The sequence below is a fragment of the Corella eumyota genome, chromosome 3 (assembly GCF_963082875.1).
Source record: "Corella eumyota chromosome 3, kaCorEumy4.1, whole genome shotgun sequence".
NCBI lineage: Eukaryota > Metazoa > Chordata > Ascidiacea > Phlebobranchia > Corellidae > Corella > Corella eumyota.
The window spans coordinates 3,741,105-3,768,557 of NC_137492.1; the positions used below are offsets into that span (position 1 = coordinate 3,741,105).

General features: G+C 34.2%; 2 protein-coding genes across 2 annotated transcripts; both read right to left on the bottom strand.

Moving 5' to 3' along the window:
- Positions 1–235: 235 nt before the first annotated feature.
- LOC145744860 (dihydropteridine reductase-like) lies at positions 236–1,895 on the bottom strand. The gene is made up of 6 exons (XM_082562820.1): positions 1,727–1,895; positions 1,397–1,586; positions 1,185–1,325; positions 954–1,062; positions 781–864; positions 236–701 (listed from the first exon to the last, which is right to left on the bottom strand). Exons 1-6 carry the CDS (start codon positions 1,805–1,807, stop codon positions 602–604), a joined length of 705 nt encoding a protein of 234 aa, XP_082418946.1. The 5' UTR covers positions 1,808–1,895; the 3' UTR covers positions 236–601.
- A 474-nt stretch (positions 1,896–2,369) lies between these two features.
- LOC145745528 (uncharacterized) lies at positions 2,370–25,808 on the bottom strand. Its single transcript, XM_082563627.1, has 35 exons — positions 25,674–25,808; positions 23,840–23,881; positions 23,387–23,547; positions 23,045–23,257; positions 22,632–22,769; positions 22,283–22,472; positions 22,030–22,166; positions 21,800–21,915; positions 21,480–21,651; positions 21,167–21,358; positions 20,923–21,072; positions 20,654–20,798; positions 20,336–20,494; positions 20,030–20,154; positions 19,350–19,547; positions 19,088–19,246; positions 18,784–18,980; positions 18,519–18,701; positions 18,275–18,392; positions 18,041–18,166; positions 17,748–17,904; positions 17,560–17,636; positions 17,269–17,443; positions 16,957–17,134; positions 5,813–16,856; positions 5,527–5,703; positions 5,171–5,440; positions 4,838–5,065; positions 4,549–4,731; positions 4,210–4,400; positions 3,912–4,083; positions 3,645–3,806; positions 3,428–3,523; positions 3,168–3,305; positions 2,370–3,038 (listed from the first exon to the last, which is right to left on the bottom strand). The coding sequence occupies exons 1-35, from the start codon at positions 25,735–25,737 to the stop codon at positions 2,907–2,909; spliced, it is 16,365 nt and encodes a 5,454-aa protein (XP_082419753.1). The 5' UTR covers positions 25,738–25,808; the 3' UTR covers positions 2,370–2,906.
- Between the last annotated feature and the right edge of the window lie 1,645 nt (positions 25,809–27,453).

A 27,453-nucleotide genomic window follows, 5' to 3' on the forward strand; every position in this document is an offset into this window, starting at 1 on the left:
CACATTTTAGATATTTTAAATTAATAATTTTTTTGCTGTTTTAGGCATTTATATACGTCACTAATTGGTATTTTTTAGCAATGGCGTAAAATAAACAGAGTTAATGTTTTTATAAGGAAGTACTAGAAAATATATGATACCGAGGCCTAAAAAAGAGTGAAGGTTAATTTATTATTCCAAAATATGAGACCTATTTCTATATCAATCTTTTAATTATACAGTCCAGCACCTTTAAGAATTTTTTTATTGTTCAACTACTTTCTATACAAACCGCAGTGTGCTATATAAGCTAAATTATAGTACGAACATTTTACCAGGCAAGAATTACACCAAAACAGACACCAATTGCACAAAACAAAAAAGTAAATATTAGTTTTACATATTTATGGTATGATAGATTAAAATACTAGGTATGCATAGTAGGCACATTTTAATTTCCAGTTAATCCGTATATAATTTCAATACAACAACTAATTGAAGAGTAAGGTCCACAGGAATTGAGTTATAAAAATAGGCAATGGAACCACATAATTGCACAGGCATTCTACTTTTTTATATTTATTGCTAGATAGTTATATAAGTCAATCTGATTGTGTTTATTTTATACCGGGTTAAGTGAGGTTTTTCCACCATCTGTTTTGATTTGAAGCAAACTACCACTTGCTGCTCTGTTTTCACCAGTAGCCCATGAACAAAACAACCTTAAAATGTAAATGTTATTTATGTAAAATAAAGTTTTAAACTGTTATAAGTTTTTTCATTATTTTTAGTGGCTCTTACTCGGCAATAAATTCCAATGGTGTCCATGCAGAAAAATCAGCTTTTGGCATGTTTTTCCTATTCATTGGTGTATCAAGAGTTATTCTAAAAAAAAAATTGTATTCTGGATCTTAAACTTATATTTAATAAGCAAATCCATTCACCAAATTTTACCATATATCTCAATTGCTTACGGTAAGATGCACAGAGTTGAACTGTTTGCTGGCATTCCAGAATTCTCCGCCGCTAAACTTTTGCTAAGTTGATGTACTGCAGCCTTTGCCATACCATATCCGATCATTCCTAAAAAAAAAGTTTAATTAGTACCAAACAATTATTAGAAGTGAACCAATTTCACTGCCCTTTAAAATAAATTCTATGTCCACTTATTATAGGGGAGTGAATAAACTCAAACAAATTTTTACCAGATGTTCCTTCTAAAGCTGGTGAAGCCCCAGTAAGTTGCAACACACCTCCCTCTTTAAGAAACTGGGAAGCCAAATTTCCAGCAATAATTGAGCTCCATACACTTTGTTTCCACATCATGTCAGCATTCTTGACATAATCTAAAATTCAACAGTTTTTTTTTTTATTAAAAGTTTCACACATTTTTTAAATTATTAAAAAAGGAGATTACTTTTGCTTGCTGCATTGCCACCAGCCCACCCCCCTGCCACACAGAATATGGCGTCAACTTTATTGCCACCAAGTACTTTTCCTACATTTGTAGAAACTTCTGTATGTTGTTCTGTCCACGAACTTAAGTTCTTAATAATAACATTATCATCAGCAGACTCATTTGCAACCAGGTCAATTGAAGCAACATACTAAAATAAAAATAAACAATAACAAAATGGAATTCAAAACTAAATAAATTTCATATTTAACTGAATTGTTACAACATAAAATTATATATCTTGAGTTAATATTATTCAAATAGTTTAAATTTTATTATTTAAAAACTTACGTGGTTTTTCGCTTTAAAGTGATTTACAATTACTTTTCCCAGTGCGCCATTTCCTCCATATATTATAACACGTAGCGACATTATTCTTTATGACCCGACTTTGCGTAATTTAACAAAATAATAAAAACTAGTAAGATCAATTCTAAACAAATTTATAAAACGTTTACCACCTGCCAGCAACTTTGCTAAATAAACAAAATACGAGCACGCTACAATGCGCACGTGTGTTTTTTTTTTTGCCGAGTATTCTCCGTCATGCTTTTCTATTTGGAATTGGACTGGCATGATTTATAACACGTGTTTATGATTGCAATAAGATTACCCTTTCAACCAAATTTCAAAGCAACATGGCTAAATAAATTATACCAACACAAAATAAATATTGTGCACACCGCAATATTTATCTAGGAGGAGGCTATACTTGCTAATGCCATTACAGACAGCATTTTTAACTTAGAAATCGATGGCAAGAAATAAAGGTGATTTACTACTTGTCATTTATTTCAGGAAGTAACGGGAATTCACGACACGTAAGTTAAATATGCTTTTATACTTTATGTATTTCTAAAAAAAATTTAATTTTATCTTTTATTATACTTGCCAAATTCCATGTTTTTTCATTAAATATACTGGACAAACAATATGATTTGATCAACATTTGATTTTTATTAATGCATCGCACAAGTACAAAAAAATAACAAAAACAAAAATGACAAAACAAAGAAATTGAACATAAAATCAAACAAAACTAAATTAAATTTTACCCTGTTGTATTGTAATCTGCTTCATATAAAGTTTTTAAGTATAGGCACTATATTGAATATCACAGTTTGAAAGAAAACAAAAATGTGAACTAAAGTTGGAAGTGTAAGATTTTATTATTTATCAAAAATTAGGCAACATAGGTGTAATTTTAAAATTGAACTAATCTAAGGCAAATAGTGCCGGAGAATTAAACAAAGATATACCAAATAGTAAAACAACAGTAACAAAACATGACAAAACAGTAACAAAAAAACAAGACAAGACTTTTGACAACATTTTACAAAATTACGAGTGTTAAACACAAAACATAGCAAACACATAAGTAATTAAATCTACAAGTACAGAAAGTTTTTTTATGTACAACCCGGGTTTGCATGGTCCTGTAGGAAAAAGGTAACATTTTTTGGCTAAAACATTAAGGTACTGTTGAGCACACGGATGTTGCAATTCCCAAATCGTTTAATTCACAGCGGCAAGTCTGTTGAACGCCTGTAGACGATTTTTGTGCCATAAAGGTGCCAAGTTTACCAGCAAAGTCTGATTCATTCTATAATACAAAAACAAATAAAGTTACAAATAGAAATCCAAATGTAATTTTTATGGTTTGCTATGAAAATATATTATTCATTATATTAGGCAATTAAAACTTGTTTATTAATAGGTAAGCTATACTTACAATGAGAGAAGCATCCCAAACAGATCCTCCAGTTCCTGTTGCGAGTGGAACACAAACATCGCTCTTACTCTGTTTGACCATTGCACTGCTCATGTCACTGGATTTTAGCATAGCTGTTTCAGAGTCATATCCATATACCTTCACAACAATAAGCCTGTTAATACACCCCCAAGGTATTTTGTAACTTAAATAATTGAAATTTCACTTACTATGAAACTTGAAATTTATTTAGGAAAAATAAAATATTATAGTTATCTTACCGTTTTCTTAATTCCAGTTGAAATTTGAGTCTTGGGGGCGTGGTGGAAGGCAATTCCTTGTTTCATCAAGTCATATTCAACACTGCTGTAAGATACCTATGTATTGTAAAGCATAGAGTTTAATTACATTTTGTTTGATACTAGTGATAATTATATAAACCCTTATGTTGCATTAATAAATCTACATAAATATTTTGTAAAAAGTTATTACAATTACCTTAGAGTCATCAGAGCATTCGCTGCAAGAAAGGAGGAGAATGATTGGTTTCGATCCCATTCTGAATGGCAATTTGGAAGCATAGGAGATAGCATCCAAGGCATCAGAAGCAGAAGCCTCACTGTTGATGTTGATCTTTCGGAAGGCTTTAAGGAAGTCGCCCTGTAGAAAAACAAATTGGGGTAAATTTCAAATATGCAATAAAATAAATGTTATAAAAATAAAGCAAATATCTAAAAGTTTTATTATACAAAAATATTCTTTTACCTTTCGTTTGGTGGAAGAGTGTCCACGAATGGTTACAGTATGTGGTAGGTAACTACCTCCTGGTCCGCCATATCCAACCAAAGTATATCTGTTGTGTCTAATATGATTATCGGAAAGAGTTCCATCGAATCGTTTAATCAGTTTTCTCATTGCCTTATACATTGAGCTACGTCTAGAAAAGTAATGGTATTTAAATTAAATTTTAGACACAAAATGCATTGTAATATTTATTTTACATTTATATAAAAATTTAAACTTGAAAGTAATGCATTTTTTTGTGAAAACCCATTTTTTGTACCTCATACAGTTTCCTTCTTCAAGAACAACAACAATGTCAGTGCTAGAAGTCATAGCTGTTCGTGTTCTTCCGGCTTCGAAATGATGTCCAGAAACATCACTGCATACAATACATTGGTTTGGCAACATCAATGGTGCACCAGCAAGTTTACACTTGTATGCATATGCAGCTGAAGCAGCACATGCCATAGCCTAAAAATATAACAATTTTTGTTTTAAATTCATATTATAGTAGTTTTTGTCATGTTCAGTACTTAACAATAATTTTTTGACCTTATATACCTATATATTGCGCACACAATTAAATATTTATTGTTAAAAATATTTTATAGCTACTTACAGAATCGTCAGAATTGCACATGTCATCTCTGCACATCTTCATGAATGGAGCTGGATCAACAATGCCGAAGCAGGATCTAAAGTCAGAGTTGGTGTCTTCAAAGAGAGCAAAGCACACTGGAGAATCAGCAGTGGAATCACAAGAGGTGTAAACATTGGAAGAAGAGCAAGAAGTTGCTGAAACCTGGCAAGAACAAAATACAACTTAGAAAGTGTCTAATTATTTATACCCTCTATAAAGTATCTATAAGATTTGATTAAATGTAGAAAAATTTTAATTTTTAACTTACATCCCATGCTGCTGCCATTTCAGCTGGTGTGCTAAGACGTTGGTGTTCTGGTCCAGTGAAGTCATCAGATGGTTCGTTGTTGAAAATACCAGCAAGACCAGCAGTTGAGCTGAAAAAGTATGGTGATACATCGAATGTGCACAAGTCTTTGGTGAAGTCACATGCAACATCCAGTTGATCTTCCATATCTCTTACATGGACAACATTTCCTTCAAGGGTAACGGACATCTAAAAAGTATTAAAAAATAATTTATATTCAATCATAGAATAATTTTTTAGACTTGTTAATAGTTAATTTTTAAACCTTAATTAGAAAACAAATTAACAACTTACAACATTGAGTTCCAATGGCAATTGCTTGGTTCGTTCATTACTTTCAATGCTGTAGTCCTTGTTGATCTTAACATGTTTGTTGGCAATAAACACTTCAATGGCATCTTGTGAGCTACTGAGAGAAGGATCAGCATAGGTGATGGCAACAGTGAAGTTTCCTCCACGACCGTCGGTGGCTAAGACATGGCTGGTAGCACATGAACTTTGGAAGTCATAATACTTGTTGTCGAAAGTACTGAAATGGCGGAATCCAGATACAAAGGCATGTCCCTGAACACAAAAATAAAACATTATTATATTTTAAATTAAATATATTTAAAAAGGGAAATTAACTTTAACAATTCATTTTAAGCTACCTTGAATGGTGGAAGAAGTTCATCTCTTGGCATGTACACCAAAGATCTTACTCTGTAGTATTGTTTGGTGTATGAGTACATGGTTTGAACAACGTCATCAACATAGATTGCAAGAGCACTCTGGGCCAACCAAGTTTTAACATCTCCTAGTGTGGGAAGTGGTGTAAAATGTTCAACCTGTTTCAATAGAAAGGTTAATGAATTACAAAAAATACATATATTTTGATTAAGTTTTTATTTTAAAATATATTTTTTAAATTGCTTTAGCTAACATGGATACACTTACGTCGAATTGCAATGGAATATTGAAGATGATTTCGTTTCCAGTAACAACCAAAAGATCGGACAAAGGTGCTCGTGCAGTTGCAAGAGCAGATTCTCCATTTGTGGTAACATATTTAACAGTTTTTTGTATTGCTTCTTCTAAAACATCAATAAAAAGCTGACCAGCTTGAATCTTGTTAAGTTGATCTGTGATTGGTTTGAGTATAAGTGCCATTTGTGCTCTCATCTTTTGGATAATTGGTCCGTAATATTCGTCACGAAGTTCGGTGAATGGTTGAAGGATAATGTTCTTAAGACTGTCAATGGAATCAAGAACATACACCAAAGCATTGCGCACATGGCTTTCAATCATACTTTCAAAAATCTGGATTCGGCTGGTGGCAGAGTTAGAATTGCTTGCAACAAAGTTAATGCTAAGATCCTTTACAAATTGTACTTTTTCAATCATTGAGTCAAGAATGTTGGACACTGTTGTTTGAACATTTTCGCTTCCAGATACAGTTGATTTTAAAGCCTCAAGGAATTGAACAAGATTGGTTGAAAACCAGGTCACTTTGCGGGCGAATTCCATTTCGGTTTTAGATATTGCTCCCTTAAAGAATTTAGTAATAGCCGGGCTAGCAGTAAGTTTAAGTTGGATAAGTCGAGATTCAACTAAATCAACATCCACTCTTGCAATTTCCACATCAAGTTCAAAGTCAATCTCCGTCTGCAATGCAGCATATGCTTGGGACTCTTCCATACCAACAGCCATATGTAGGGTGTATGGCAAGCCATCACTGGCATAATATCCAATGTACATGTCATAACCATCACTGATTGTATTGATTCCATATGTGAATTGGAGTTCTGTGTTAGTGGCATCAGCTGCTAACCTCTTCAACAATTGACTCGCTTGTGAAATAATTTCGCTGAGGTCTCCTTGTAATGTAATTTCGTCCATGTTAGGTGTGTTAAGGTTCAACTCAATAATGTTGGTAACTTTGTTGAAGGTAATGTCAAATTTCCATGATTTTTGGGCTTCGCTAGCATAGCTCTTTGCAAGTACGTTAAAGTTCAACATGTTCACATTTGATACAGCACCAATAACTACATCACCGTCAATTCCGGCTTCTGGATATTGTAAGCGGATTGTGAGTTTGTCTTCCTTGATAAGATGCATTGTTATGTCATCATTAGATGCACCAGTGAATTTGATTTCAGTTGTTGCTTCCAAATCAGTATCTCCATTGTTCCATCGCATGAGTTGGGTCAGTTTAAATGGATGATCAATTCTTTCATTGTCATAATCAAGAACAATTCGACAAGAGCTGGCTCTGTTCATTGAAGAGAATCCAAGATGGTGTTCCTTTGGCACTTTCATTCCCAAAAGAACCAAGTTCATTGGATGAATAAGGTTAATAAGATGAGTGTATTTTGCTGACCTTGAGTTGGCACCGTAAGTCATAGTAGTATCAACATGATAAACTTTGTCATCTACATCAACGGTGATGCTAAATTCTGGATGAATTTTTCTGGAGTTGGGGGTTGATTTGTACCATCCTGTTGTTTTAAGTTTTCTTACATTTACCCAAGGAGCCAATGGTCCAGTTGACAAGCTCAAGTCCATTGATTGGTTATTTTGCACACTGCCTAGATTAATGCTTCCTCTTAAGAGTGGCATGTTGTCTACTTGAATGCTTCCTTGTCCTTGTACATTTGTGTCAGAAAGTGATCCACTGCTAGTAAGTTTAAAGTATCTAAAAGCTGAGGTCTCAATACTTTGTTGCCAAAGAATGTCCAGTTCGTATCCACCATCTCTTGGCATGTAATCCTTCTTTAATACAACCAATTCCTTATTTTCTGATGTAATTCTCCAGTCACTTAAGTAAAGACCTTCGCTTGAAATTGTCATAACTCCTTTAGTTCTAAATTCACTTGGAATAATTTTAGTAATTGGTTGTTTAATATCGACAGTCAGGTCATGTTTTCCATAAACCTGAGGTAAAACGCCAACATATGTTGTGTTGACTCCAAGGGTTTCATCATCAACGTGAATGTTGAAGTCCATTTTAAAATCATTTGTTGTGTCAGTTCCAAACATCATTCCACATGTTGTGTAAGAAAACATATCGGAGGGTTGAGTGAAAAGAATGGAATAGTAACGAGAGAGTCCAGTAGATTTGCTTGAAGTCCTTACTTCCAAACTGTCATCAGGTTCACCCCATTGCATTTTAACAATCGAGTTTTTGCGTCCAGTTGAGGGTTCGATTTTTTCAGATCCACTTACAATTAAAGTGCTCGGTGTTCCTGATTTTGTCCAAGTAGATGTGGTTGTAAACATGGTTGGAGTATAGTGGCCTGTAACATCAAGGTTTTGACTGTTCAATGTTGATGTAAATTCATGATCATAAATACTTTCTTCTACATTATAATCAGAGTCGAACTTAAGTTTAAGAACAAATGGCAAAACAGTGTAGGTTGATGTTGCATCAAGTGCAACAATGAAATCAGCTGCATGCGTGGATGTTGGGTATGCGTAAGTCGCTAACACAAATTGATTGTGGCTGTTGTTGTCGGTAAATGAAAATTTGTATGAAGAGTTGCCAGTGTTGCGTTCAAACATAACAAAAGTTTGTGATGTACTAACATCAATTTCCAATGGTCTGCAAATAATTCGAGCATTTATTGACTTTTGTGCACTGTAGATGTAATTACCACTGACTCGGAGCACAACTGCGTTTGTCAAATCCCGCGAAACCACAGAGATAACTCCATTCGTGACAGAAAGACGTAGAAGGTCAATCTCATCAGCACTTATGGTGGCTTGACTATTATCCAAACTAAAGGATCCAGTTGCACTGATTTCTGCGGGTACGCTCAACATTTCCAACATGTCAATGTTACTGTAGGAGTTTGAGAAAGACATTGTAATGGTCTCATCTGCAATATTGTAGTTACCAGTCATCAAATAACGCTTCTGGCCGCATGAGCATTCAATGTTAAATTGTGTAAGGTCATAAGTAGCACTAACATGACATCTTCGAGGCAAGAATGAAACCACCTTTTTGTTTACAGCATTAATTTCCAATTTTCCTTCAGTAAATGATTCATCAGTAGCTAAAGTTACAGTTAAACTACATGGAACCTTATCAACTGAGTATGCGATTTGCAAGGTTTTTCCAGTCAAACCAGATGCAGAGTAATCTTCCAGCGAAGTGGTTAGAGCATAATCGATGTCATTGATTGTGATTTTCGACCCATAATTAAAGTTGTCACCAGCATTTACATTTATGGCAAAGATAGTGTGTGCTTCTGTGTTTTTAAGGTTAAATGAAAATATGAATTCGTCATTTTCGTTTCCAATGACAAAATCTGAAATGTAACCCTTGCTGTCATAGATGTTCGAGTAATGGAAGGTTCCATCACTATTGATTGAGAGTTGGTAATCGCCAATATGCACATTATTGTCTCTGTTAACTGTTCCATTTAAATATAATTCACCGTCCAGGTATGTATAAGTGTAAGTTTCTACAACATCAAAAAATCCAATTGCCTCCTTAATAACTGGGATGTTATGAGAAAAGGTTTGGCTTACTTTTCCATTAGTTTCACCAAGAGATTCACGAATCTCGTAGTACAACCTGTTTTCGTTGTAATTGCCACCCAAAGTCATGGCAAAAACTTGAGGTTTTGATTCAGTTGGAAGAACATTGTTGAAGTCCAAGCTAAATTGTAAAAGTGTTGGTACTGACAAGTCAATAAGTTGTTCGATGTTGTTGGTGAATGCTGCTAATATTTTCAAGTTAAGGACATCTTCAAGGTTGTATTGTAAGCTTAATTCTGAGGAGGACTCGTCCAAAGTAAGTCGAACTGCATATCTTTGTAAGTTGTATTCAGAGGTACTTTGGCTAAAACTAAGAATGGAAGTAATTGGAACACCAAAACCATTAAGTTGAGCTTGATTGACATTCAAAGTTATACTTGGAGAATTGATGTTAAACAAGTAATTTATTGAAATACTTTCTATTACTTCAGGTGCCGGTGCTTCTTTGCTGTTTCTGACTTCATAAGATACCTCTACTGTGCCTTCAGTGGGAGATGTTGGGATGTGAATGGCTCCGGAGTATGCTCTATCTCCGGTAAACTCTCCTGTTATGGTGTAAATTTCGTTGTCAAAGTTCCATTCGACATTAAGCTCCTTTTCGACACTCTTTCTGTTAACAAGACCTGATGCCTGAATGTTGAAGTGCTCTGCATCAGCATTGAATTGAAGACGACCATTTTCAATTGTTCTTGGGATTTCATTGTTTAACAAAAATTCAATGTTTTGTTGTGTGTCCAAAGTGAAGGTTGCAGAAGTTAATGATTCAATTACGCTACCAATTTCGACTCTTGTTCGCATTTTTGTTGGGCTTGATTGGTTAAAGTCATAGATAAAGGTGTTAACTCCACTGCGGCTCATTACTTTTAGAACTCCAGATATTTCTCTATCTTCCCCATCAAGATGGTGATTGTATGACCAAATCAGAGCTTTGCGTTTACTTGTTGTTGATGGTGTTAAACTTGCAGCTGCAGAGTAGTCAACCATGCCAGAAAGGTTAATGATTGAATTAATTTCGTATGAGCTATCTGATTCGCGACCTTTAAGCATAATTTCACAATTTGTTAACATTTCAACGATATTTTGCTGAACTGTTGCTGTTGCACCGTACCATCCATCGTTGTCTCCGATATAAACTTCACCTCCCAAACGAACATTTACACTATCTACACTTACTTGAAGCGAAGCATTCTTTGATTCGATATCACCACTAAGCAAAATTTCAATATGGCTTGGGAAAGTTTTTTTATTTGCTGCAGTCTGAGCAACAGTTAGATGAACACTGTTTGGGGTCAAGTCCAAGTTGACGGAAACATGCTTTTTCACATTTTCTTTGGTGTATGACACTGTAACTCCAGTAAAACTGGTAATTGATGTTGAGGATTCTTTTCTAAAAGTTCCTGAAACAGACAAATGTCGAGGAATGTAAGGCTCAATTTCTGGAACAGTGTGTGTCAAAGCTGCAAACAAACTTCGTTGGTCAACCTGGCTCTGGATTTTTCTTTCAACTTCATCAATGGTTAGGGTGATTGATCCACTAATCGGTTCCATACTTCCTTCAATAGCCAAGGTGACATTGCGTGGCAGGTAGTTAAACTCTGGAGCACTTTGGAAGAACGTGGCGACTCCTTTACGCAAATTAACATTACCACCAGCCCTTCGTTCAAGACCATCAACAGAAATGTACAATTCACCACCAGTTTGTTCTTCATTACAAGCAACTCGTACGACGATATCTTTAGGTACAAACAACCCACTGAGTTCAGGAACATTTTGTTGGAAGCGTACTTCCGCCTTCTCATTCATAACAAAGCTTGTTTCAATACTTATCGTTCTAACTTCACCATTAACAGTTACACTAAGTCTACAACTTGGTGGGCTAACAGCTCCTGAAGCTTCAATTCGAAGGAAACCCGGCAATGGTAACTCAGGTACATCGCTTGATAAGGTCGCAACCAACAGTTCTGGATCGAATGTTGCAGACAGGGAACGTGTTACTTGGTCGATTTGAAGTATAACAGAGCCTTGCATTGGGGTTCGTGATCCTGAGAAGCTCAATTGAACAGACTTTGGTAATGGAAGATTTTCAAAGTTGTGTGTGAATGTGAATGCCAATTGGTCAATGTCAGCTTCTGCAGATAAGGTTTGAGTGTTTTGTTGGTTTCGGAATGATGCAGTTATAGTAGGTATGGGGCTTGAACTAATACTTCCAGAGGCTTCAATGGATCCAGGTATGAACTTTTGCAATTCAGCAATAGAATGCTCCAATCCCAAACTAAAACCACCATTGCTGAAAGTTTTGCGGAATGTTGCTGATCTAGTAACACCATCAGTTAAAGTTGTTGTAATGTGGAATCCATCGTCTAATTTGCTTAAACCTGCTTCAATTGAGTGATGTTGTCCATCAACCTCAGCATTTATCAAAACATGCATGTCAGGTGAGGTTCTATATGTTCCGGATAATTGAATTTCTTGTGGAATACTGGTGCCTTTAAATCCGTGACTAAAATTAATTTCACCAAAATTTCCTTCTCTGTTGCTAGAGAGCACTATATCTTTAGATACCCCATCAACTGTAATAGCTAGTTTAGCCTGATGGTTTCGAAGAGCACCCGAAAAATCAATGTTAATTACCTTTGGTTGCATTGGCCAGTTATGACTAATTTTAAGATATGAATCTTCTCCATTGTTGTCTTTCTTGATGCGAAGCAAGGTAAATTTGTCACCATAATCTGTTCTAATTGATCCAGAAATGCCATCACTCCAATCTGCTGAAACAGCAACAACAACTTGATGCGGCACATCTAATTCATTCAAGTATTGGTTGTCCTGTGTGGCGTCAAAGCGCATATCAAATTCAGTGCTTTCAGAGTTGTAAACAGCAGTTATTGAGTGGAAAAATACAAAGTCACCATATGTGCCATTAGCCAAGGCACTAATCGAAGTATCACTTTTTTGAAGAAATACTGAAGCAGAGCCAGTTCGGGCAATGTCTGGAATCTCATCAAAGTCTTGACTGTAACTTGCACTAAGAGAAACTGCATCGTCAGATTTAATCAAACCGGCTGCCAGGTTGGCATGGTTCACAGTTCTTCCTCTGGTAAGTGTTGTGGCAACAGAATAAAGATTATCCTCCATAGTGTATTGCACTTCAGCACGAACATGTGCTGGTACACCAGCATCAATCCAGTCTTGTTGGGTGTGATCTAACTGTGCATGAACAGTTTGTGTTTCTGCATCAAAACCAGTGTCCAAAGAGGCGGAAAACAAGGAAAGCTGATTGCTGGTAAGGCTTATAGATGTATCAAATCCCATGTCAACATTACCATCAACCAACAAATTGGTGTGGGTTGGGATAACGTCATTACCAACAAAGTTTTGGGTGGTTTCTACACGTAATGAACCACTTTTCTGTTCTTCATAAAGGCTTCCAGTTATTACAGTGTGAAGTTTTTCAGCTCTTTCAAATCGAAGTGTGGCATCAATTTGTCCACCGAGTTTACCAACTGTTGAAGCAAGCACCTCCAATGATGACATTCTTGGATAATCTTCTGTGTAAATGTTTTGCTCAAAGTTAAGGGTACCATCAAAATTATCGGTAAGATACCAGTTTCCAGTTACAGAGACATACTTTCTTTCAGATGAACATCGCACTGAAAAACCATTTCCGTAAGTTGATTGCAAAGCAAATCTCGTGTTTTGTGGGAAAACATCATTTGTGGTGTAGTTTTGCTTTAGTTTATATGTGATGGTGGGTACAAGGAATCCGCTTTGCAAGTCCCATCTTGTGAATAGATTGGCAGTGTTGGTTAGTGAGCCCCAAACAGTTTTAAGATCAAATTCAGCATCTCTTTGCGAAATTACCGACCAGGTTTCAATACCAATGTTTTTAGGCCAGTTAAGCATGTCTACCAGAATGTCAAAGTTGTGGTGGAAGTAAAGAATTACTTTGTTTTTTTCTCCAAGATAGTCAAACTTAATTCCAACACTCTTCATTGCAGTATCGTATACAATACTCAAGTCTGCATCATAGGCACTTCGTCGCCTGAAGTTGATAGACATATTACCAGGAACTCCGTATTTAAAGATTTGTGTAACATTGTGGGTTGTAGCAAGGAAAAATGATTTATCAGCTGGGTTTCGGTTAACAGAGATTGTTGCAACTTGTTTTTTGCCATCAATGGTGACTGACATCATGACAGATTTGTAAAAAATCTTGGACATCTCAGAAGATCCAGAGGCAATAAATTGGTAGGTGATACTTCGAGGAATATCTTCAACATCAAAGTCATGGGAGCCTGAAATTTCTGCATTCCAGTTAAAAAGTTGTAAGTTTACCCCAAGATTGATATGATTTACTGTCTCTGTGTCTTCTCCAGTTTCTGGGTTATGCATAGTTCTTGTCAAAATGCTCTGAATTGATGATTGGCCAGATAAGTCAAGAAGTCCATATTCGATGGTTGTCTGAGATGCAATTGCTCTTGGAATTCTGAAGGCATCAAGTTCTGCAATATTTTGGTTTAGATTGATGTTAAACACTATACTAGAAGTATCAGAATTAATCAAGTAATCTCCACTGCCTCCAACACGGTAGGTGTTATCATCAAGTTGCAAGGAAGATGTGAATTCCAATCCCTTAGCATCGCCTTGGGCAGTTGGCAAAGCATGAATATGTGCTACTACATTACTGTAAACTCCAGCTTCATGAAGGCAATTGATATCATGGGACATGCTTACGCGTACAGTTGATTCAGCCTTGTCGAAAGACAATCCAGTTGACATTTTTTGAATGGTTTGATCAACGGTTCCTACTAGAGAACATTCAATTTCATTCTCAGCAATAGTTAATGACGCCACTGCCTTAAAATCATCTGGAACTTGAAGTTCAAGCAATTCTGGTTGGTTTTGTCGAAGTGCAAAGCTTACTACATCCATGTTGCCAGTTTTTTCATATCCAAGTGAGGTGAACAAACTAACTTGAGGTTGTGATTTCAAAGTGTACTGAGTTGAAAGGCTGACAGACATGTAGGGGCGAATTTCCAGTTCACTGTGTGTTCTAAGCTCAGAAACAGGTTTATATATGTTTTGTTCCAAAGATGTATCAACTACCAAGACAGTTGGGTCGTTTCTAATTGCAAATTTGGATGAAGTATCAATTTGGTAATCATTGAATCTTCCCTCAAAACTAAACTCTTTGCGCATCATCTTTTCTTTGTTCTTGTATCCAATGTTAAATGTTGTTGCAGTCGGAAGTAAGGGATAATTTTCATTGAGGTAGAAACTTTGTTCAAAACTTCCCATCAAGTTAAAAGTTGACTTAGTGTTTTCAAATCCATAGCTTCCTTGGGCATTTTTGGTCACTCCACTCTGTCTGAGAAGAAGCTTAACTCCAGATTTATCTGGAAGGAGCCCCAATTCTAAATGGTCATTTTTGGGTGGATTTTGGAAAGTACATATATGATCCAATGTCATTGTGTATTCTGAATAATCTATGAGAATATCTAAAGCTGAAGATTTGTCATCAACTGTAAGGGATCCACTGGCACGAATAGTTGGTTTTGTTTGTCCAGCCACTTCAACTTCAATAGATCTTGGGATCGAAAGAGAATCCATGAATTGGCATTTTTGATTCCATGTAAGACCGGCATGGGATGGGGTCCATTCCAGGTGAATCGAATTGGTATTTATTCCATCAACAACCAACGATGTGTCAATTTGACCAGTCGTGGAAAACTCACTTGCAGTTATGGTTGCAGAAACTTGGGGAACCATTTCAATAGAGTTAACTGAATGTGAAAGGGTCGCTGTCAAAATGTGTTCATTGTTGTATTCATAAGTCATTTTAGCATTTAATGGTGAGTTATCGATTACGCTATCCAACCAAAATCCTTCTCCGCTGTCACCTAGTTTGGTTCCCATTAGCACAGTAGATTCAATGGATCGAGGAACACCAAGGGTCCTCAATTGACGACTTGAATGCTGTAAGGTTCCAGTAATGCTGTTAGATGCTTTTACAAACTGCACATTTAAATTTTCACGATCAAAAGTGGTTTCAATGCGAACATGGTGATCACTCTTGCTAATTGTAAATTCAAAATTCTCAGGGGCTGTTTCACTTAATCTTTGTGTTCCTGTTCCTGTAATAGAGCTGGAGTCCCCAGCGACTGTAAAGTTCATGTCCAGTATTTCAACCTGATCTTTAGTAAAGGTAAGAGATATCTGATGACCATCGGAGAGTGTGTTATGTGCACTTCCACTCACCCCCAGTTGGTTGGGCCATGCTGATGATAAGAAAATACCTTGCCTGATTTCACCGTTGAATGCAGTGTTAGCCGAGTTGTCAGATTGCACGTCATAACTGTAAGTAAAACTGGTTCCAAGAAGTTCATTGTTATCAGCAGTTACATGGGCAGATAGTTTAGTTGACGAGATTGTAATAGTTGAATCACCTTCGATGATAACACTTTTTACTGGAATGGCACGCACAGATGTGGTAAATGCTGCAGTAATGATATTTTTTGTGTCTCTGCTTTGTGTTTGTTGGGATTGTTTTGATCCCTCCAGTTGAATAAATCTAATGACACCACCGCTGTCTTTGAATTCACCTCGGATCAATCTTGAAGAAGTCGTGGGCAAGTTCTTGAAATCAACTTTGAAGGCAGCATGTTTATCAGGAACATGCTCCAACAATCCTGTGGTTAAAAATCCTCCATCATTTCCACCAGCATGTTCAAGATTAAATCGGATCATTTCATTGTATTTGGATTCAATTTGGTTTTGGAATGAAAAACCACCTTCCTGTTGCATGTCTAAAACAGATGAAGCTGATAACAAGCTTTGACTGTTATCTCCAGTCACTTGGACGTTCAAGCTCTTGTGCCCACTTAAGTTCTCGATGTCTGCAACGCTATTCACACTAAGGCCTCTGGAATTACCCAATTGGAATTGACCTACAAGATGGTAGACATCGGAAGATGTCTCCTCGATGCTATCTCTGATGTTCATTATTCCCCATGGAGTTGGTACCTCCAAAGAAAGTTCCTTGTTGATTAAGCCATTAACAGGGGTGTTATCTTGCAATGAAAACATAACTCCATAGGAACCCAAGTTAACACTTGTTGTCATACTGCTGGGATCTTGTGAATGAGAGACTGCACCTTTGTAATCAATGTCATAAGAAGGCATTTCCACACCTACGAATCCATCAAGTTGTAGACTATCTGCAGTTGCAGTGTAATGGAAGGTTTGGTTGCAAGATACATACTTGGTGTTGTCCTTATGCCCTGCATGTCTACCGTACCCAAATTTGGCAAAGGAAGTAGTTTCTGACTCACCATTCTTGTAAGCAAGCTCAACATGATGATTGATTGCGGTATATTGAGACATTGAAAGTTTTTGAGAGGCCTCCCAGTCAGTTACGGTGGCAGTTGATCTATCTTTTCTCTTGTGGGAGAAATGAATGCTAAAAAAAAGTAATTACAAGATTTGTAAAACAAACATAAATAAAACAAAAGCATGGAAAAAATTAAAAGATAAAAATGTTATTAGTTAACTTAAGTTACCTCTGCTCTTCCATTCCAGAGAATTGGTAGGTGAGTCCAAGGATAAAAACATCGGTTTTTGGCTTGACGTTCATGTCGAATCTGAATTCATTGCTAACAAATGATGGGATTGAAATTTGTCCTTCACCAGTGTACCTAAGGTGGTTCCTCGAAGCATCACTTTGATCTTCCAATGACACTTTAATTAAAAAAAAAAAATTTAAGTTGTATTTAAAAAATGATCGAAAATATGCAAGGAAAGTTACAAATAAAAACTGCCCTGTGTAAGATTAAAAGTGTTTTGCATAAATTTTGAATTGTTAAGACACTTACTGCTTATAGAAATCGGGCTTTCAAGCAAGTTGGTTATGGTAAGTTCCATTGATGCTTGTTGAGATGGGGTCAAATGTCCCACAAAAACTCCTGAGATTGTTTTTGTTGGGGTTCTTAGGGAGGAAGTAATGGAAAGTTGGTTTTCTGCACCATTGTTTTCTTTTTCCACTGTGGTCTATTTAAAAAAATAAACAGTTACTTTTGAAATGCTTTGTAAGGTGGTGTAAATCATTACTGGGTTAGTTTTTTTTTTTAATCGAGTCTATATTCTAATCAGTATAATTTTATTACCTCAAATCTTGATAGGTCACCATTGTTGTTGTAAGAAATGACAACATTCTTGCGATTCTTTGTTTCTTCGAGAGCGCCTGTAAACAAAATTTATTATCTTATGGTATTTAAACACACATATACAATGTACTACTTTCACAATGAAGTTCTTACTCATAATATTTTGTCATTTTGTGAATCTAACTTACCCTGAACACTATAAACATTTGCTGCTTGTCGGTAGGTCACGTCAAAGGTTTTGTCAACCTGTGAGTAAGAAACTTGAAGTTGGTTATGTCTTTGTACTTTTGATCCTGGAGTGTCAATTGAGATGGTCGATGTAAATGTTTGCGGAATAGCACTCACCTTAAAATACAAAACAGTTCAGAAAGCGGGAAATACTTGAAAATAATTAAATCCACCAAAAAAAAACTTTTTAAAATTGAAAACAAAAGTAACTACTTCTGCAATAAGCAACTTTTTAAAGCTAATTTAAACTTACTCCATCGTATGTAGTGTCATACTGTCCTTCTAGGACATAGCTGGTAAATCCTGAATCTGGTTTCAAGAAATAAATGGAAGCAGAAATTGGTCCACTCACTGGGAAGATTGTGATTTCATCAAAGTTCTAAAAAATTATATAAAACATAAACAAGCTTGTAATTATTACAAACGTAATACAATTATGTTAGTGTAATGGTAAGACACCGTTTTTTTTTTAATAAAACAAAATTACCGAATTCAAACAAAGTTGTTGACCAATGACTTCCTCTGTGCATCCTTGCAGTGATTCTGGAACTTCGTTTTCTGCTACAACTTGTATCTCATCACCAGACATTGTCATCAATTTGTGGCTAAAGAAATAAATTTATTACTAAACTGAAATTACAGCTAAATTTTAATACTAAATTTTTTCTCCCTTTATACTTAATTTTACCTTTTTATACTAAATATAATAAAGAAATAAGGCATGTTCTTACTTGACGGTTATAACAGTGTTTCTATCATAAGGTGACTCAACAGAAACTCTCACAGATCGGCCATTTACAATGGATGCCGTTCCCCCCAATTTCCATGATGTTAAAGCAGATGACTCTGTTGCAATTCCAACTTTGGTGACGTGAGCATCAACAGACATGGCTCCAACAATCAAAACAACAGCTCTAAAAAAGACATCAGTTTTTGGTAAATTTTTCAAGTCTACAGGGTCCAAAATTATCAAGTTAGACTTTATTTTTAATATACCTGGGATTGATATGTGCATTGAGATCCAAGTTTTTCTCAGGTGTGAATAGACCAGTCATGTCAAGTTTTCCTGTAGCAGTAAGGTCAATGCTTGCAGATCCATTAAAAGCAATGGTCAAAGGAAGACCAACACCAGTTGGCAAGACATGGGCACTGTTCATCAACATAGTGTCGTCATGGTAATGATATTCACCTCCCTAAAAGCAAAACATACAAAAGTTTAAGTAAATGACTTTTTTACAAGATATATTCGATTCTATATATTTTGATAAAACTTTTATTGTTTCTGGTAAAATAAATTTACCTGTGCAAGTTTAGTTAACAAGGGTACAACATTAATTGCATTATCTTCAGCCAAAAGTGGTTTCATGCCCATAGTGTTTCCATAAAACATTTCGTTTCCGAACATTCTCATGAACCAGCTAGCCGCTGGTTTGGCCTTTGGTTCCATTCCAGATTTGTACTGCAAAAAATTAAACAAGTATGTTAAACTTAAACGATCACAATTAAAAAAATATCTCAATTATACAAATTTTTTTTTATATTTTTGAGCAACAAAAATTTACTTGGTTACGAAGTTCAACTAAGTGGGAGTTGTCAGCCGATCTGGTAAGTCTTGTCACATCTACTTCTTCATCTTCCTCGCTTACTTCCTCATCATCACTTGTCATGAACAAATCACTGAATCCATTCTTCTTAAGGTATCCCTTTGGTCCAAGGAATTCTTGAAGAAGTTGTTCTACACCTTCAACACGGGCTCCAACCTTAATAAGACAAAAAAGTGCAAGTTGGGTAAAATAAAATTATCTTTAAATAAGTTAGAATCTAAAATATATAAAAAATTCCCTAAAATGGCATTTTAAAAACATTAGTTTGCTTTGGAATTAACTTTAATTTTTATTACTGTTTTTAAAAATAAATCCAATAGCTAACAATCTTTTTTTTTTGAATTTTTTCAACAGAATGAACTAATTAGTTCAAGCAAAGTGTATCTACAATCTAGATTAATCAATTGCACAGGGTAATAGGACAGGCTTGTTTATTTAGTTCTTAACAGCGCCTGTTATCTAGCCTCGACTCTGAAAGTCAACTTAAAATCCTGGTCAATGTTTAACGGAATGTTAAAGTAATCGGAAACTCGTGACTAAGGTCACTAATGACGATTAATCAAAAACAGAACAATAGAATTACATTTGTGATGATAACCTTTTATTACAGTATTGTTGTTGTGTAATATAATTCTTACCTCGAAAAGATTTACAGCTTGTCCAAATACATCGATGGTAAGGTCTAAAGTTCCACTTCTAGGTACAAATGATTTGGGAGACCAAACCAAACTGCTTTCAACAGTTGCGCCAGCATTTAATTGTTCTGTAAATAACAATCAAAGTTAAATATTAATTTTACAAAAAATTACATTAAGTTTAATTAAAAAAATTAAACAACAAAACAAAGACTGTATTTTAACAAAAACAATCCAAATAAAAAAATATATATAAACCAAATTAAATTTTTTTAAAGATGTGAATAAACAAAGATGATTAACACTAACCAGAGTAAAGTGAAGCTTCATAGAATCTAGAGTATTTTCGAGGATCTAGTTCGTATGGTTTTGCGAATTCAGTTTCCAACAAAAGTGGTTTGATAAAAGCCTTTAGTGGGTCAGTTGATTCAAGTAGTTGATTCAAATGAGTCCAGACATAACTGGCCACTTAAACAAACAACAACACAATAAAATAAATGGGATTGTAAAGTTACTCGATTTAAACAACAAGAAAATCAAATTTTAGCTCATTTTAAATTTTCCATATATGAATATTGAAATAAAACTTATTTGAAAATTAATAAACTTTATTTCTTTATTTTATACCTTGTAGAACTGGTTCGTTGTCCAAAAGTGCTGTGATTTGTTTAATAAATTGTGGGCTTGGGCATTTCATTACTGCTTGGTAGGCTTCAATTCGAATTTCAGCATCATATTCAGTGTTAAAGGTAATGGCACTAAGCACACTTCGCTGTAAAAAAAACAAAGAAAAAGTTAAACTAGGGTGTCCTTAACAGAAGGTTTGAATGAGAAAATGCAAAAAAAGTTAAAACAACATGATATCAAATTTTTAATAAATAATTTTTTAAACTTACATCTGTGTTAATACAGGGCATTCTTCGGAAAGATTTAACTGCTGCAATTCTGGTTTCCATGTCGTTGTCAACCTCCAAAGCACATTGTTCGATGGTGTTTAATTCAGATACTCGTCCAGCATTTCCAATTGCTCGGAGTGCCAACAGAATCTAAAAAAATAAAGAAAATTGTTAAATGTTTTTTAAAATAGGAACTAAATTTCAAGAAATAAAAAATTTCCACTTTTGTATTTACTAAACTTACTTCTTGTTTTCGATCAATGTTTGTTGTTCGGCAGTTGAATCCAAGTTTGTTCTCAAAGATTGCCAAAGTTTGTCGAATGAGGGGCTCAGACATGCAGTTTGAAATACTGTTCGAGCAAATTCTGTTCACCATTGTACCTGCTGTCAAGTATGTCTTTTCAATTTCTTGGAACCGACCAGATTCAATAATGTTCTAAAGGTACAAAAGATATTAAAATTTAGGGCTTAAAATAAAGAAAACATGACCAAGACTTAGACTTGTGGACCTTGGAAAATTCAATTTAAATTTCTAGATTTACAAAAATTTTACAAACCTTAAGTCCTTCCAACATAGGAAGAGTTGGTTTAGTGATCAAACTCATCCCACTAATCCACTTGGCTGCTACTTCATCACTCAGCTCCTCCGCATCCATAGCGATCAACTGGGTTGAGAAAACTACGCAACTCTCACTTCCACACCATTGCAGAGCATCCAAAAACATCTCCCTGACAAACGGAAAAAACAAAAGATTTGAAAATTTTGTGTTTCCAAATTTTGGAAATAAGCAAAAGTTACGCAAGAATGTTTTTTGTTATAATCTTTTTTCTATAATTAGCAATTTAAATTTTTTATTTGACATTGTTTTTTACATACTTTGTTGCACTTTCCCATTTAGGGCAAGCACCATCCAAAGTGCTGTGGACTTGTTCAATAGCTGATGTATCGAGTCGGCGTAACATGAAAACCATTTTGATGAAATCTTCACTAACCTAAAAAAAAATTAATCTGTTTATTAGAAGTTGTTTGTCAGAAACTAAAAAGGTTTGTTGTTTAATTTTTTTTCTGACTCGTTTTTTTTTCTTTTATAAAAAGTAATAACATACTTGTTTGTAATTTTCCTGATCCATCAACGTGCACACATCAGCAAAAAGATTTTGCAATCCTGAGATGTCAGTGCTAAGAGCCATCTGTTCCTCATTTACAAATACCAAGTTACTTCGCCCAGAGTTTGTGCTGGTCACTAAAAAGGTGATATCAAAAATTTAATAAACTATTTTTTTAAGCAGTAACAATTTCGGCACTAACAATGCAATTTTTAAGGTAAAAATTTTTGCATTAACAAAGCTATTTTCCTACATGTTGGAAGACTTGACATTCTGTTTTTAAATTGGAAGGTCATGGTTTGGCTGATGATGGTTTTAGCTCCACTCTCTTCATCACTGAAGGGTCTGAAAACATGCTCTTCTGTACAGACTGTTTGTCTCAATTCATTTCCTGACATGGTGATCGTACAACTCTGTTCGCTATGCACAAAACTTTGTCGAGGCTAAAAAAACAAGCGTGGGTTAGCTTTATGTTACTTTTTTATACAGTAAAGTTTCAAGAAAATGGGTAAATATTATTGATTTTATAGGACCCAATTAAGTAAACTCAATTTTTTTTTACAGAATTATAATTTGTCTTTTTTATATAAAAATAGACTTACCGATTCATTGCTGTATGGTGTAAAATGTGAGAACAAAAGATGTTTTTCTCTGTCTTCGCACTTGTTAAAGTCCTTTGTCTTTGTGATTTGATCCCCACTGGCCGTGTAAGAGTACTCACACTTTCCAGAAACATCAGTCTAACATAAAAGAAAAATATTATTTAAAAAGTTTACCTAAACTCTGTATGTTGTAATGATTCATTGGGTTGACCCAAATTCAATGATTAACACAACATGTAAATTTTTCTCCTTATAGGAAAACAAATATTATTTAAAATTAAAACAAGATAAATATTATTTTATCAATGCTTAGGTAAAAATCATTTAATTCCTTAAAATTAAGCAATTTTTTATACCTCTATTTTTTATTTAAATTTTGTTAAAGAACAAAATTTAATTTAAATGTAGCCTACCTCAGTTACTACTGGTAAATCTTCGTTTGTCGTGACTTGCAAAGTTGATAGAATACCCCTTTTAATGTTTAAAACCCATTCGGGGTCATCGTTCGATGTACAAATGATGTCAATTCTACCCGCTTGGAAACTAAAATGAAGTGGGTTTCGTTCCAGGTTTGTTGTCCATTCCGTTGTGTCCAAATTGTGATCATTTAGACTGGTTCGAGATAACTAAGAAGTAAAAAATAATTTTGATAAAAAAATATAATTTGTTACAAAAAAAAATTTTAAGAAATATTTTTTTTTACTGCTTCTGAATTTTTTTAATCAAAGAAAAATTTAAAAAAAATTATTTCTTACATCCATAACAAGTTCACATCCTGTTATGGCTTGAATTTGCACCGTCGAACTTATGTCAATAGTGTCACCAAGTGGTGATCCAGTCCTGATCGAGTTTCCAACAGTTGCACTGTATTGGAATTGGTAGGTATACCCCTCTTCATAACCGTAGAATTCCGGCTCTGAAAATTCAAACAATAATTTTTTAATCTTTGTTAAAAACCATATTTTTTGGAACTAAAAAAATTGTAAGAATTATTTGTAAGGGTTTTTTATGTGTATTTCAGTTATTATTTTTATTTTATTATTTATACAACTTTTTTTTTATTTAAAATTTGTTTGGTTGTTTAAAAGATCTATATATTTTGGGGGATTTTAAACACTCATTTCTAATTAAAAAAATATTAATTTTTTGTAATTTTAAATAGATTTATTTTTTTAATTTATTGACTAAAAATCATAAAAATAACTTACCCACGCAGGTTGTTGCACATTGGAGCGACGTGTCTACAGACCCTAAAATTAAATAATATAAAAAATTAATTTTCCAAATATTTTAAAAAAAGATGCAAATTATAATTGGAAAACGCGTAAAACATTTTTTCGATGCTTTTTACGCAACCACAATTTTTGAAAAAAATGGCGCCAAAAATAACTAAACAAAAACAAGAAAATGTGATTATTTTATAGATTTTTAGTTTCTGAAAAATAACAGATTTTAACATAAAAAAATTGAAATTGCCGAAAAAAGGTTACTTGACCTAGTTTTAGTAGGGAATTGAAACGGTTTGCGCTTTTTTGAAAACGAAGCAAATAAATCGCAAGGAGCTGAATTGAAGGCCAATAAAAAAACCCGGGACCGACCAAAGTCCAATTTTACATGAAATGTTTTTCTTTTTTGGTTAGACGAAAACAATTTGGGCTTAGACCTTGCGCAACCTAGTTACAAGCGAGAAGGCTGCCTTACCTCAGTCTAGAGTTCATTTAAAATTGAGAGAACGCGTTTTATGAAGAAAGTAAATGAGCAAAGGCCCTGTTTTTCGAATATCTGCTGACTTCGCTGACTATTAAGCTAGTGTGCATCATACGCCAAACAAAGGGCAACAGATAAATAACAACACATTTTAAAAAAACAACTGATTAAAAAAAATTCAATACATTTTTGAGTATGTGATAATCATGCACAAGAAGATACCCATTTAGATTGGATATAGCAGTTTTGTATTTACATTTTAAGCACGATTTTTATGTTGCAATAACCATGCTCCCTTTTCAAGGTTAATAATAATTTATTGTGTCACCGCAAATTCGCTTACGGCTGTTTATTTCGAGATAATACCTTCTTAGAACGACCTCGCTATACACGCTTGAGCAATACCAGCTGATCATGTCAATAACAAAGAAATCACGTGACCAACACCAAAACAAGAACTTGGCCCAATGCAATGAACGCTAAGCGATGCGGGTAAGACTTCGTAAAAACAACACTTTAATTACTCAAGTCGAGTGTAAGACTTTACTCAAATACGCCAATTCATGTCAAGTATCTAGTAACCTGTTAAACTACGTTTAAGTAAATACGGAAAGCAGGTCGATCGTTGAAAACGTACCAAAACTTAAAATAGATACTAATGTTAAAAAAAGTTTGCCTAACTTCAAAATAATATACGGGGTAGAATACATAACTTTAAATTTTGATTTCATAAGACATAATGAACCCGAATGTTATTGTGTTATTGCGCAGCGGAAGACCAATTCAATCATTTTGGTTTTTAAATTTGCAAATCACCTCGGCAAAAATTGAAAGCGGAAGTTGTATTTAAACGTATTGCTTGATTTCTTGAAGTGAAATTGACTTACAAAACCCTTTGCCAACGAGAGAACGTAAAATAAAGCCAAGGTCGTTAAACTCTACACTGTTTACGCGTTTTGCTATGATTTAGACAACCGTAACAACATGTTGACGAAGATTCTCGTTTAATTTGTCTTTTAAACCACACTGAAACTTAATATTTCATGAGCAAAAAATATTCATTTTCTGTTGTTCAAGACCTACGTTTATTTTTCTTTATTTTGCGCAAATAAACCACTATGATTCTGCAATCGCTTTTGCGCTAAACCACATTCGTTTAAAGTCCCAATATCTTATTTAAATACCTGACTATGATGTTCTATTATTACATTAATATATAGACATTTATATCGATTTGTTTTAAGTAATTTTTTTCGTATCTGTTCGGTTTTTAAGCAGTCTTTACTTAGCTTCATAAAAAAACATTCGAAGAACAAAGATTTAAATGTTACTTACTTGCATTTGTGTCTGAGACAATTGTTAATAATAATAAACTTAATATCAACGCATGTAACTCCATTATGATAAATTTTCCAATATCAATTTTCACTTTTTTTCTTCTACGCTGCGATCCCGAACAAGCCCCAGCGTTTCCTTTTATACCTCGGAAATTCGCGACCACCAAACAAAGAAATTTGCGTCGAGGAAAAAGGAGAGAAGGACCTTTGCGCTTTGGATTGCTTGGCTATAAGAAACTCGTTTAAAAAGCAACGTTGTGCAACGATACAAATAAAAGCAAAGGTGTTGCAATCGTTGGTTAATCAGAAACTTTTTAAATATTAAACATTTAACTCAAGCCCTCTGTTTACTTTTTGTTGATTAAAATTTAAGCAAATAAACTTTTACCTAAATCATAGTCACCAAATATTATAAGCGGCTTCTAGAACATATGACGTCAATTAATATGGTGTACATTTAGTAGTCCTATGTACATTTTCGTAAATATTTTTTTCAGCGATTTTTTGTTATTTACATTTTTACGCAATAAGAAAAATGATGTGTAATTACCAAAACACTAAAGTGGAGATAAAGTTAAACCTTATTTTAAAACAAGTCAAATTCTGAGATATTTATATACAACTTGAAAATATAATAATACAAGGTCACCAAATCAATTTAAATGAATATGTTCAATTTAAATAAATATGTTTAATTTGAAATTTATTTATATGTGTATTATTTTGGTTTTTGGGTAGCTAGGTTACGTAGCCTTTAATTAGTGTACCACACAATACATTTACAGAATTCACAAAACCACGGCCCATGTTAATAACATAATAAAGATACTTAAAACTAAAATCTTTACATTTACCTATATAACCAATAGCTATATATTATATTTATCAAGATTTTTAAACCATTAATAAATAAAACCGACCCAAAAACATAGGTCAGCAAGTTAATTATTTTACTGTTTGTTGTGATAAAATATTGTGTTTAAAATTAAAACGATTATAAAAATAAAAATCGCTTAAACAAATAGAGACCGTTTGACCTAAATTCAATTTTGCAGAATTAGTCGACATTTTATTTCAAATGTCGCTATTCGTCTGTTAAGGAAATGTTTAGGCTTAAAAATATAGGCTCGGTCCAAGGTCCAGTTTTCAAGTACTTTAAGGAGATAAGGTATGGTTTTCAAAGAAGCCAAAATTGTTCGAAATCGCCGAACCCACTACTTATTTCTGTCGTCAACTAAATCAAATGAACAGTATGGACGATTATTTATTATTATTAGGTCTTATTTCAAGAAAATTTACAATGTAGTTGGGCTAAGGCCTCAAATTATTAAATTTACATGCTGTTAAGGCTACGGTTATTTTTAGATACGTTTTAGGAACCATCTTTTGCATAAAGCCATGAAGCGTATAAACTTTTTGCACTTAACACCAAATTGTTTAAAATTTGATATGTGAAAATTCTAAAATTTGAATGATTTTTTACCATTATTTACATTAAAATTTAGCTTGGTTTGTTTTATGTAACGAAGTTGGACTCGCAAGTTTTGCAATTGAATTGCAGACACATTTTGTTCATTGTTTAAATTATTACTGGCATTAATATAAAAATTAATATATAAAAAAGTGGCTTTATCATCGATAAAAAACAGACAGCAATTGTTTTGTGAATGCATCAAGCTGTATTGTTATCAGGACATTGCATTCAATTCGAGCCCAAAACTGAACTTTGTCCGATGACGTCACGAAGTTTTGTATTGTTGTCGAAAGACTGAGCTTTA